Source organism: Xenopus laevis, chromosome 2L (assembly GCF_017654675.1).
Source record: "Xenopus laevis strain J_2021 chromosome 2L, Xenopus_laevis_v10.1, whole genome shotgun sequence".
NCBI lineage: Eukaryota > Metazoa > Chordata > Amphibia > Anura > Pipidae > Xenopus > Xenopus laevis.
Window position 1 is genome coordinate 12421374 of NC_054373.1, and position 13853 is coordinate 12435226.

Consider the following 13853-nt stretch of genomic DNA (forward strand, 5'->3'; position numbering starts at 1 on the left):
GCCTCCACAGTGGAACTGATTTCCAACTGATTGTTTCTCTGTCACGTGATGTTACTGAAACGTGTAGTTATAATGTCTGGGCAGCTCTAGAGTTGGAATGAGTTGTATAACTAGTATTTATATATATAACATTATCTGCTGTCCCCTAACTATAGCAGGGCGACTGTTACTCCAATGTTTCTATATATATGTAACCTTGTTATGAGCTAAGGGGATCCCAGTCTGAAGGCCAGTTAGGGGAGATTTGGGGTGAGTGTTTATTTGTGCCCTGGGTACCCCTGGAACTATAGCAGGGTGACTGTTACCCCAATGTTTCTATATATCTGTAACCTTGTTATGAGCTAAGGGGGCCCAGTCTGAAGGTCAGTTAGGGGGAGATTTGGGGTGAGTGTTTATTTGTACCCTGGGTACCCCTGGAACTATAGCAGGGTGACTGTTACCCCAATGTTTCTATATATCTGTAACCTTGTTATGAGCTAAGGGGGCCCAGCCTGAAGGCCAGTTAGGGGGAGATTTGGGGTGAGTGTTTATTTGTGCCCTGGGTACCCCTGGAACTATAGCAGGGTGACTGTTACCCCAATGTTTCTATATATCTGTAACCTTGTTATGAGCTAAGGGGGCCCAGCCTGAAGGCCAGTTAGGGGGAGATTTGGGGTGAGTGTTTATTCGTGCCCTGGGTACCCCTGGAACTATAGCAGGGTGACTGTTACCCCAATGTTTCTATATATCTGTAACCTTGTTATGAGCTAAAATAGTACTATGTTAAACTCAGGTCTGGCAGGCCAAGAAAAATATCGGAGCAGCATATGCGGAGGATTGTGAGAATGGTTACAGACAACCCAAAGATCACCTCCAAAGACCTGCAAGAACAGATGGTGTATCTGTACATTTTCCTACAATTCAGCTCAATTTGCACAAAGAACATCTGTATGGCAGGGGAATGAGAAAGAAGACCTTTCTGCACTCACGTCACAAACAGTCGCTTGTTGTATGTAAAAGCTCATTTAGACAAGACACATTCATTTTGGAACAAAGTGCTTTGAACTGATGAGACAAAAATTTAGTTATTTGGTCATAAAAAGCACTTTGCATGGAAGAAGAAGAACACGGCATTCCAAGAAAAACACCCCGCTACCTACTGTCAGATTTGGTGGAGGTTCCATCATGCTGGGGCAAGTTCAGGTACTGGAGTCCTTGTTAAAGTCGAGGGTTGTTTGAATTCAACCCAATATTAACAAATTCTTCATGATAATGTTAAAGCATCAGTCACAAAGTTGAAGTAACGCAGGGGTTGGATATTTCAACAACACAATGATCCTAAACACACTTGGAAATCTACAAAGGCATTTATGCAGAGGGATAAGTACAATATTCTGAAATGGCCGTCACAGTCCCCCGACTTGAATATCATGGAAAATCTATGGAATGATTTGAAGCAGACTGTCCATGCTCGGCAGCCATCAAATTTAACTCAACTGGAGAGATTTTGTATGGATGAATGGTCAAAAATACCACCATCCACAATCCAGACACTCATCAAAGGCTATAGGAGGCATCTAGAAGCGGTTACATTTGCAAAAGGAGGCTCAACTAAGTATTGATGTAATATTTCTGTTGGGGTGCCCAAATTTATGCACCTGTCTAATTTTGCTATAATGCAGATTGCAACTTTGTCACTGCTGAAATACTACGGTTTCCATAAGGCATGTTTTCTATTAAAGGAAGTTGCTACTTTGAAAGCTCAGTCAATGATAAACAAAACTCCAAAGAATTAAGAGGGTTCCCAAACTTTTTCATATGACTGTATATCCATTATTCACACATCACTGCAGGAGGCTGGGTCATATGTGTGTATAGAGGGAACATACACTGCACACTATGTATATAGCCATGTACTTTAGAAATATAATAAGATAGAATAAAATTCTGTGTGAGCCATGCTGACATGGATGAATTCTGTTCTCAAGACTTGGTCACTACTACACTGGCCTTGAGGGCAGAGCCACCTGTTTGGCTGTAAGAGCAGTTCATGTTTTTCTGTGCTGTGGAGCGATATCTCTATGCTCTGTAATTCCTTTGTTCGGGATTTTGACTGTTGGTGAGTACAGAATCCACAAAGCTTGTGTCAAATAAACGTCTTTCACCTCCATTGGTCTCCAGCTCCTGAAATTCCACGGCAATACTTACTAGGGAGGCACCGAATCCACTATTTTGGATTTGGCCAAACCCCCAAATCCTTTGCGAAAGATTCGGCCGAATACCGTGGAGATCAAAGCAAAGAGAAAGTCGGGACATTTCAGTCACAACTGAGCTGAGCTATCAAAAACGTGAATGTCCTGAGAAAAACAGGTTGGAAAGGGAAAACATTTTTTACTTCCTTGTTTTGTGACAAAAAGCCATGCAATTTCCCTCCCCGTCCCTCATTTGCATATGTGAATTAGGATTTGGATTCGGCCGAATACGAATCCTGTTGAAAAAGGCCGAATCCGGAACCGAATCCTGGATTCAGTGCATCCCTAATACTTACACAGGTAAGACTATATCATACTGTACCTCCCAACATTTTGGAAATAGAAAGAGGGACAAAAAGAACTGCCACACGGCAAAATTTTTTGACAACGCTCATTTTTGTGGCCACACCACCTAATTACATGTCCATTTTACAAAATTTGGCAGGTTATGAGTTTGAACAAAATGTTGTGGTTTTTATGTGTTATTACAGTTTTGCCCTTTAAGCTATAAGTCTCAGTTCCCCCAAGAGACCTGCTTATCTTAAACTGTTACAAAAGTATCCAAGTATCTATTCTAGGCTCTCTGCCAAAAGCCAATTAAGTTAGAAACATTGTATCTTTTTCTGGCTGTTCACTGCAGGAGATCAAAGAGAAAGCCGGGACATTTCAGTAACAACTGATCTGAACTGTCAAAATCGTGACTGTCCTGAGAAAAACGGGACAGTTGGGAGGTACTCTATATACAGCTTGAAATGTGCATGCTGCAATGGTGAATATAGAACGGGGGGCCATCACCAAAAGAGCATTGAAAGCAGAAGAAACTGCTCAACCTGAACTTGATGCAGCAGCCGGCCAAAACCCACGGCTTTTGGTCCAGCCCACACATCACTACCCCATCAACCCAAGCACTACTTTTCAACCTGAACCCTACCCAACCCGGCAGAGATATATATATATATATATATATATATATATATATATATATATATATATATATATATATATACTCGTCCATCTCGGACATCACAAAAGGGGGCAGGGCCATGCCTACAAAGAGAGGCTGCCAGAGGCAGAAGCAGGTATTGTAAGGTCACTGGCAGGAAGAGTGGAAGGAATAGCTCACGCTGAACCCGCCCGTAAGCCGGCAATCTAATGCAGGAGTTGGCCTGCACATGCCTGTGAGGAATTCAAACAGGCAGCACTCAATTAAAATAAAAGCCTTTATTTTTCACATGCAGGGCAACAGCAGAGCAACGTTTCGAGCCGCCTGGCTCTTTATCAAGCTAATTAACATATGTAATTTATCCTAGTGCAGCATAGCACCATCTAGTGTTGCTTAAACATTGATACATAAAGAAACAATATATCACAAAGACGATACAAGGCTTCACTTATCTTGTTATAATGTTCCATTCTCTATGTGGCCAAATTGTATCGAGATAAAAACTGTGAAAAAAGGGAAGGGCATTAAAACAATGTTAAAACCACTAAGTTACCTAAAAACAGGAACCAAGTCATATTCCATGTTCAATCTATTTGGTGACAGACTATCCAGTTTCCGAATCCACCAGGCTTCTGTATATAATAATTTTTTTAGACGATTACCACCCCTTCTCATCCTTTGGACTGTCTCCACTATCTGAAATTTTAACTGGTGAGCAGCGTGTCCCATCTCTGTAAAATGCTGTGCCACTGGTTGTTCCATTCTTTTATTTTTGATGGCAGATTTATGCTCCCTAATCCTATCTCTGGCCATACGTGATGTCTGTCCGACATATACCAAGCCACACGGGCATTTAATTACATATACTACAAATGTAGTTGTACACGTGTATTGGCCAGAGATAGGAATAGGGACCCCGTTTCTCGGGTGGTAAATCACTTCACCTTTTTGCACATTGTTACAACAATTACACATGCAGCACGGGAAGGTTCCCTTTTTCACTGGGCGCAGAACTGACTGTTTGCATTTTATCTCTGAGCCCACATCCGCTTTCACCAGCAGAGATCCAATAGTATGTGCTTTTTTAAAAGACATCACTGGTGGATTCTGGAAGCTAGATATCTCCCCTAAATATGTTTGTAAAACACTCCAATGTTTTTTTAGGATTTTTCCAATCTGGTCACTTAGTGTGTTATACGTAGACACAAAAGGAATCCTAGGCATATCTCGTTTTACTGATTTAGTTAATAAATCTGCACTTCTGTGCCAGAAGTGCATGGGAAAAGCACGTGTAGCTTCAGAAATGTATGAATGATCCAGGCTACATATGGATTTAGAGTAAAACCCCATGATTTGTTGGGCAGTCAGATGCTTCAGAATAGAACGATTACTGTGAATCTGACAGTTTCAGTGGTGGAGCAGCTGACAACAACAGATTTCCACACCAGTAAGTGACATGCATTAACGTTTTTTTTTTTTTTTGTAAAAAGTTTTTATTTGCCATTTGAGTACAGTAGTATTTCAGAAATATCCATGAAATGATAGAAAATAAGGCATCGAAGCGCAACTAAAGATTTTAATACATTTTGAGGTTCCACATAAAATAAGACAGAAAACGTATGTTATGTAACACTTTGACATTAAACAAGATGAATAACAAATGTGTATTTGTATTGGCAGTGAGGGGAGTCTTGCGGAGATCTTCAGCCCTCACCTGCTGCTCCCAGACGTACAACAGCCCCCCAACTGCCCTCAGTCTGTCTTAACTCTCCCCACACAGTGTATTAATTAGATTAGCACTTCCATTTGGAATCCCTCGGCTCCATCTTCTGTCCATTCACTGTGTGGGGAGGTAGAGTTAAAGGGGACAGACTGAGGGTAGTTAAGGGGGCTGTTGTATGTCTGGTGGTTTAGTTCTCCTTTAAACTGGCAGCCATACTAGGGACTGTTGTGCACAGCAGCCATTTTGGAGGCGGAGCTTCATATAACACTAGCGGACAAGAACTCTTGTATTAAATCCCCATTTCTCGTGACCACTCGCCCCTTAACAAAATATACCGATCATTTACAAAAAGATTTTAAAGGATTGAACACTTGGCTTCCCTCGTTCCATAAACATATTTCGTTTCAAATATTAACCCTACATCAGTTTTTTATTTCATATGGAAAATGTGTTTGAACGTCTATATTTAATATTTCTTTTTATGAAGGTTTTAATATTCAGGCTTCTGCTATCCATCTTCCAGTCTCTCATTCAAACCTGGTTGCTAGGGTCAACGGGACTCTAACAACGTGACTATATATATATATATATATATATATATATATATATATATATATATATATATATATATATATATATATATATATATATATATATATAAAATGGTCTCAGAATTTTCCATCTATAGCACAGAAAAGGTAATTTAAAGGTAAACTTCCCCTGTAGAAGAAATTGAGTCACGAGAGTTTTGTTTAACAAGGCAAGCAAAATAAATTCTCTCTTTTCTTCTGATATAGTAATAATTCAGTAGAATAATCATAATATACCTGTGATTCCTCGCAGAACAGTCTGTTCATATCTGGCAGTTGCGGTGGTGCAGTATACAATAATGCAATATTTCATAAGCTTTAATCAAGCAAAATCAGAACGTGGCACAGGATTATGGAGTAAAATGAATACAGGTACCAGATCTACTGCCCCACATGTAAGTCATAAGTGTACAGTTTATGTGCTCATCCAATGCAAATTATCACAAGCACCATGCACAGTAGGTTGCGACCCTAGATACTGTGCCTTTAAGATATAAAAAAATAAATTCTGTTTTTTATTTAAACAACCCCCCAAAAAAAAAAAAAAGATATATACAGTAAATAACAGTAACAACGTACAATACATAAATTCCATAACTAGGGATGCACCGAATCCACTATTTTGGATTCGGCCGAACCCCCGAATCCTTCGCAAAAGATTCGAATACCAAATCCGAATCTGCGTATGCAAATTAGGGGTGGGAAGGGGAAAACATTTTTACTTCCTTGTTTTGTGACAAAAAGACACGTGATTTTCCCTTTCCACCCATATGCAAATTGGGATTAGGATTAGGTTCAGATGGCCAGAAGGATTCGGCCGAATCCGAATCCTGCTGAAAAAAGACGAATCCTGAACCAAATCCTGGATTCGGTGCATCCCTACTTATAACACAGGGCTGGGGAACGGATACACTATACACATCAGTTTACATTACCTACAATTTTTCCGCCAAATGAAAACAGAAACAGGGTTAGAACAGGCCCCTGCTAAACAGTCTAGGTTCAAAATACAGATGGAGCAAACCTAAGTGGTGCATCAGACCACACCCTCTTGCAGAGGAATGCATGAAGCTCCATCTGTACATTAGGAAGAACACACAAGGCAATCAGAGAATATATATAGATCTATATATGTATGGTGGAACATGCTCCCAAGGTCATATTAAAACAGCTACTACACTGCACTATGTAATTAGGGATACAACAAATACACGATTCACCCTTTTTAGCAGGTTTCGGATTAGGCTGAATCCCTGTGCGTGGCCGACCTGAATTCATATGTAATTTGCATAGGCAAATAAGATACGGGAAGAAAAATCACGCGACTAAACAAAGTACATTTCCCCCCACACACACTTTTTCCTTTCCCGCCCCTAATTTGCATATGCAAATTTGAATTTGGTTCACGCAGGATTCAGGGACTCGGCAGAATCCAAAATAGTAGATTTGGTGCATCCCTACGTGTAATACAGCGGCTGTGACCCCTATAGTAAGGTGAAAATAAATGCTGCCCTGGGGTGGGCACAGTGGTTTGACGCCTATTGTTCATTATCTTTGTTCATAGTAGGGATGCACCGAATCCAGGATTCGGCCTTTTTCAGCAGGATTCAGATTCGGCCGAATCCTTCTGCCCGGCTGAACCGAAATGTGAACCCTAATTTACATATGCAAATTAGGGGCGGAGAGGGAAATTGAGTGACTTTTTGTCACAAAACAAGGAAGTTAAAAATGTTTTCCCCTTCCCACCCCTAATTTACATATGCAAATTAGGGTTCGGATTCGGTTCGGTATTCGCCCGAATCCTTCGCCAAGGATTCGGGGGTTCAGCCGAATCCAAAATAGTGGATTCGGTGCAACCCTAGTTCATAGGCACTGCCCACAGACGGCAGCGGCGACAAAATACATGCGATAAATCGGATGGAGACGCAGGCGTTAAATATCGAATTGGTCTGAATGAAAAGTCGCAGGTAAGAACTACATTACATACTGATGTGGACGCAGTAAGCAGCGTCTTCATCCGACAGTTGGACCTTGCAGTTCTTACCTGCGACTTTTTGTTCAGTACAATTATATTTTGACGCGTGCGATAGAGTCCTGCGTGGAACCGATTTGTTAAACCCGAGCCACTAACACATACTTATCTGCTTGGACCCGCTACCCGACCCACAACCCAATGCGCTGACCATCAAGAAACAGGAAGTTCTGTCATTGTAAACCGGACGTGACATCATTGGAAGTAGGCGTGATCAGAAAAAAAGGAGTAAAACTATTGAGAAGACCTGTGACCCCGGAGAACTGCATCTATACCTGCTCCCGAAACTTCTATCTGCAACCCGCAGAGTTCTGCCGGTTTTTGTGGGTAACCCGCGGGTTCCTGACCCGCTGCAGGACTCTAGCATTCGACTCCATCCGATTTGTCGCTTGCGTTCTGTCGCCGGGCAGAAAACCGCTCATGTAGTTGAAACGTTGTTTGCCATATTCACAAAACAGACAAGAAAGCTGCCATACTTTTTGCCCCCAATGATGCATTCTCCATAGACAAATAAACATGGCGGCTCTTTATGTTATAGTTATTGTAGGACACAAAGCAGAGGGGACTTTGCAGACTCCATTTATTTATCTATAGTAGGAAAATAAACCTATCAGCGTCAATGCACCTTGGGAGTCGCATCTAAACAACAACTACAGGGTTGCCATCTTGTCCTACTCTAACCATCTTATCTTGCTATACTTAATTCCTGCTTTAAACTGCATATAAGGGACCCTCTGCAGTTGGCCGAATTCTGACCTCCCAGTTAGTGAAGTGTTAGTGGGATTCATTTCTAAAACACTGAGCAAATTGCACCTGGGCAGTAATCCATAGCAAAGCGGTTTTTCTTTAACCAGCTGCAGGTTGAGCAATAAAAGCTAATTTTTGATTGGTAGAGGGCAATAAAAAAAAACGACTGTTAGCCCCAACTGGAGTGTGGTGGTGTCTATTAGCTGCACCTTTGGCTGGGGATATTATATTTGCCCAAAAGGTGCCCTTTAAGCATTACCGTCTGATGGGAGTTTAAAGCAACAGCAAAATGACCCCAAAACCTTGTACTTTATTTTGGAGAGGGTGCTATCCGATTATTGGTTCAACTGGAGTCTGCTGATCAACTGCTTTAACCTATCGGCATTCCCAATTTCCTAAGTGACTTTACAGCATTTATGTGTTATCCAGAATGCTTGGGACCTAGGGTTTTCCACATAACGGATCTTCCAGTAATTTGGATCTTCATACGTTAAGTCTACTAAAAAATCATGTAAACATTAAATAAACTCAGGCTGATTTTGGATTAAGGATCTTAGTCGGGATCAAGTACAAGCTACTGTTTTATTATTACAGAGAAAAAGGAAATCATTTTTAAAAAATTTGAATTATTTGGATAAAATGGAGTCTATGGGAGACGGCCTCTCCGTAATTTTCCGGATAACCGATCCCATACCTGTAATATCGATTTAAGTACAAACAAAGCTTAAAAACAAATAGAATGTCCGTTGTTTGCACAGTTACATGGTAATGACATATATCCTGTTTGTAACTCGGTATCATCTTCCACATAACTTGCCTGTGTCATACGGTCTATAAAATAAAACGTATATAGAAGAGAACGACGGCTTATAAATAGTTTAGATTTTCTCTTTATATATAAATAGGTCTATGGAAATATACATCTTCACACGGAATGAAAAAGTCTCGGTAATGACTATAAACAATGGATAGCGTCTGCAACATTTCAAGATGCTGGTTTTCCTACATAATAAATGCGATTTCTTACAGAAAGCTGCGTGTGAGATACTATCCGACATACTCTGCTCACATGCAGCATCAAGGGAAGAACAGAAAGCAGCGTCAGCTTTTGAATTTTGGAAGACCGCATGCCAAGGATTTATAGTTATAATACGATATGGAGAATTTGTTAAAGGAAACATATTCCATATAACAATGTTTTAGAGTAAGCAGATAAACATGACATTAGCCATTTGTAATGTGTGCACCCCCGTTGTTTGAATGAGGCGAAAGCTTATTTTACAGAAGCAGGAAACGTCTCTGCTCAATTATATCCCCATGTAACAGGGACAAGAGAAAGGAGCAGGGGAGCGACAAAAGATGCTTGAATTTAAAGGAACAGTTCAGTGTGAAAATAAAAAGTGGGTAAATAGATAGGCTGTGCAAAATAAAACATGTTTCTAATATAGTTAGTTAGGCAAAAATGTAATGTATAAAGGCTGGAGTGACTGGATGTGTAACATAATAGCCAGAACACTACTTCCTGCTTTTTCAGCTCTCTAACTCTGAGTTTGTCAGTCAGACTATAAGGGAGGCCACATGGAACATAACTGTTCATTGAGTTTGCAATTGATCCTCAGAATTCAGCTCAGATTCAAAAGCAACAGATATGACCCATGTGGCCCCCCCTCAAGTCTCTGATTGGTTACTACAAAAATAGAAACAAAGGCACACTCACTTCAAGGCTTCTGCATAAATTCAAAGTGTTTTCTTTATTTCTGGTGAGATCTCGGCACTCGTGATTACCAATCAGGGGAAAACAAGAGAGCTGCAAAGCAGGAAGTAGTGTTCTGGCTATTATGTTACACATCCAGTCACTCCAGCCTTTATACATTACATTTTTGCCTAACTGACTATATTAGAATTTTTTTTTTTGCACAGCATATTTACCCAGTTTTTATTTTTATACTAAACAATTCCCTTAAGCTTTAGCCGTTCTCTCTAGCCTTCTCAGGATACACAGTCATGCCATCAGTAAAGTAAAAACTGCTACTATATTGAAAAGTAAATTGCACCAGAAGACTGCTGGGAAATATAGCATTGAGATGTACATAGGGTTAAACACGGCTAATGGCAAAATAACTGCAATTGCAACCCGACAACTTTCTGTTGGTAGCACAATAAAAGGGGAAGCTGCAAATAATCTAGGGATGCACCGAATCCACCGAATTTTGGATTAGGTCGAACCCCTGAATCCTTCGCGAAAGATTCGGCCGAATACCGAACCAAATCCTAATTTGCATATGCAAATTAGGGATGAGAAGGGAAAAACACTTTTTACTTCCTTGTTTTGTGACAAAAAAAAAGTCTGCCCCTAATTTGCATATGCAAATTAGGATTCAGTTTGGCCAGGCAGAAGGATTTGGCCGAATCCGGAACAGAATCCTGGATTCGGTGCATCCCTAAAATAATCTTGTGTGTGCGGATCCGTTAAAATATCTTTGTTAACCAGACAACTTTTCCTTCTTTCCAATTTCCCCTTTTTAAATAGAAAAAAAGGGGTTACAAACAGCAACAAATACAGATGGAGCACTAGGACTCTACATTGTGTGTTCAGATGGGCCTTTCAGCCATTGGAATGGCCAACGATCCAGCTACAAGTGGGCCAATAAAAAAAACAATTTGGCAGCAGTATTTGCATTAGCCCATTTACTCTTCTACTTTAACCATCTCTCCCATAAATCTTAATTCTGCAGATCATCTGTAAAAAAAAAAAAAAATATTTTCTCCAAAATATTTTCTCTTCTTTATTTGGCATGTTACTTTTCTTTTTTTAATGAAAAAATAAACTTTATATCCGTAAGATCATAAAAAAAATTGAGGTAACAACTGTGCATAAAAATTTCATGTTTTAAAAAGTTTTTTTTTTTTTTTTTGCACTTTTGTACCAAGGGGCCTGAGAAGTTCTGGTCACATTTAGCAGCAAATTGGGGTGGTGCTTCCACGCTATTTGCCTCCAGTTTTTATTTGTGTCCATTCACTTGATTCTCGGCTTGCTCTAAAACTTGAGTCAAAATTTCATCAATCACATCGACGTCATAGTTTATATCTTGTAATTGCAGGTCGGGCATCAGGGTGGTCAGCAACTGCGCCACGTTTATCCGCAGAGATCGTAACGTAAGGCTGCAAAGGAAAAATTGCTACAATTAAATGTGAAATTAAAGGAAAACTATACCAAATTGATTACTTAAAGGGATACTGTCATGGGAAAAAAATCTTTTTTCAAAATGAATTAGTTAATAGTGCTGCTCCAGCAGAATTCTGCACTGAAATCCATTTCTCAAAAGAGCAAACTGATTTTTTTATATTCAATTTTGAAATCTGACATGGGGCTAGACATTTTGTCAATTTCCCAGCTGCCCCATGTCATGTGACTTGTGCCTGCACTTTAGGAGAGAAATGCTTTCTGGCAGGCTGCTGTTTTTCCTTCTCAATGTAACTGAATGTGTCTCAGTGGGACATGGGTTTTTACTATTGAGTGTTGTTCTTAGATCTACCAGGCAGCTGTTATCTTGTGTTAGGGAGCTGTTATCGTGTTAACTTCCCATTGTTCTTTTGTTTGGCTGCTGGGGGGGGAAAGGGAGGCGGGCAATATCACTCCAACTTGCAGTACAGCAGTAAAGAGTGACTGAAGTTTATCAGAGCACAAGTCATATGACTTGGGGCAGCTGAGAAATTGACAAAATGTCTAGCCCCATGTTAGATTTCAAAATTGAATATAAAAAAATCTGTTTGCTCTTTTGAGAAATGGATTTCAGTGCAGAAATCTGCAGGAGCAGCACTACTAACGGATTCATTTTGAAAAAATTTATTTTTCCCCATGACAGTATCCCTTTAAGCAACAGATAGTTTATATCAAAGTGGCATATTAAAGAATCTTACCAAACTGGAATATATATTTAAGTAAATATTGTCCTTTAACATCTCTTGCCTTGAACCACCATTTTGTGATGGTCTGTGTGCTGTCTCAGATCACCTGACCAGAAATACTGCAACTCTAACAGGAAGAAGTGTGGAAGCAAAAGACACAACTCTGTCTGTTAATTGGCTCGTGTGACCTAACAAGTATAGTTTGTTTGGTATGTTTGTGTGCACCGTGAATCATACGAACCCAGGGGGCGGCCTTATTTTTTAAAATGGCAATTTTATATTTATAATTACCCAATAGCACATACTACTAAAAAAGTATATAATTATGAAAATGGTTTAATTTACATGAAGCAGGGTTTTACACACAAGCGGTTTTATGAAATATCTTTTTATAGAGACCTACATTGTTTGAGGGGTATAGTTTTCCTTTAAAAAAAAAATTCAAAGTGTAATGTTCATAAATGGCCTGGTGATGTAATAACTGAACCATTATGTGGCTGTCACAATAGACTAAATGCATATTTTGGGATCGGTATCATACTTAGGGTCACTCGCTGTCGCCGCACTGGTTGAAGCACTTTCTTTCTTCGCCATGTCTTGGACCATATGCTTCAGCTGCTCAATTCTGGTTTCGAGCTGCTTGGTTTGACTTTCTAACTGCGCTGACTGTTGCTTTAACTTTTCAGCCTGTTTGTGCAAACAAGAAATTCATGTTAAAATGAAGCATTTGGCCAATACTCTAACCAAGCAAACCGACTATTCACAAGCTGAACCAAATCAGCAGGTCTTTGCCCAGTAGATACCTGGTTTCAAAACTAACCCCTCATGGATTTTTAACCACCAGCCTCCCGCTCATTCCAACATCAACCTCAAGAGAGGCAAATGTAAAGGAAGGAATCAAAGAGCCAAAAGTAAAGGAAATGCAACAAATGCAGAAATACAGTGGGAGGTTATGGCATCCATGTTTGGCCACATCACATCTGGTCCTAGGCATCTTGGTAGTGACTGCTGAGCTGGAGCATGTGCATTGGAAGCAAAGACCATGTTGGCTTAAAGGAATTGTTCAGTATAAAAATAAAAACTGGGTAAATAGATAGGCTGTGCAAAATAAAAAAATATTTCTAATATAGTTAGCCAAAAATGTAATATATAAAGGCTGAAGTGACTGGATGTCTAACATAATAGTCAAAACACTACTTCCTGCTTTTCAGCTCTCTCTGTTTCCACTGATTGGTTACCAGGCAGCAACCAATCAGTCACTTGAGGGGAGGGGCACGTCATAACTGTTGCTTTTGAATCTGAGCTGAATGCGGAGCAAACTCACTGAACAGTTATGTCCCATGTGGCCCTCCTTATAGTCACTGACTAACTCAGAGTTAGAGAGCTGAAAAGCAGGAAGTAGTGTTCTGGCTATTATGTTACACATCCAGTCACTCCAGCCTTTATACATTACATTTTTGCCTAACTATATTAGATACATTTTTTTATTTTGCACAGCCTATTTACCCAGTTTTTATACTGAACTGTTCCTTTAAGCTGGATATCTTTTGCCTATATGGCCACATCATGAGGTAGACAATAGGCCAAAGAGCGGATCACAATACAGTAAGACAGACTGTCAGGGTGAGAGGAATATCAATGAATTGATGTGTTTCTAGCCCCGATGGAATGGTTAAGC

The 13853-nt window shown here is 40.0% G+C and overlaps 1 protein-coding gene across 1 annotated transcript in view; it reads right to left on the reverse strand.

Annotated features, from left to right (window-relative positions):
• Positions 1 to 11034: 11034 nt before the first annotated feature.
• The window catches only part of morc3.2.L (MORC family CW-type zinc finger 3, gene 2 L homeolog), a gene marked incomplete at its 5' end in the record, with an annotated part of 47144 nt that continues 44325 nt past the window's right edge, over positions 11035 to 13853 (reverse strand). Inside the window, 2 exon segments of the mRNA NM_001093378.1 lie at positions 11035 to 11428; positions 12717 to 12862. Coding sequence (NP_001086847.1) covers positions 11269 to 11428; positions 12717 to 12862 — 306 coding nt within the window. The 3' untranslated portion in view covers positions 11035 to 11268.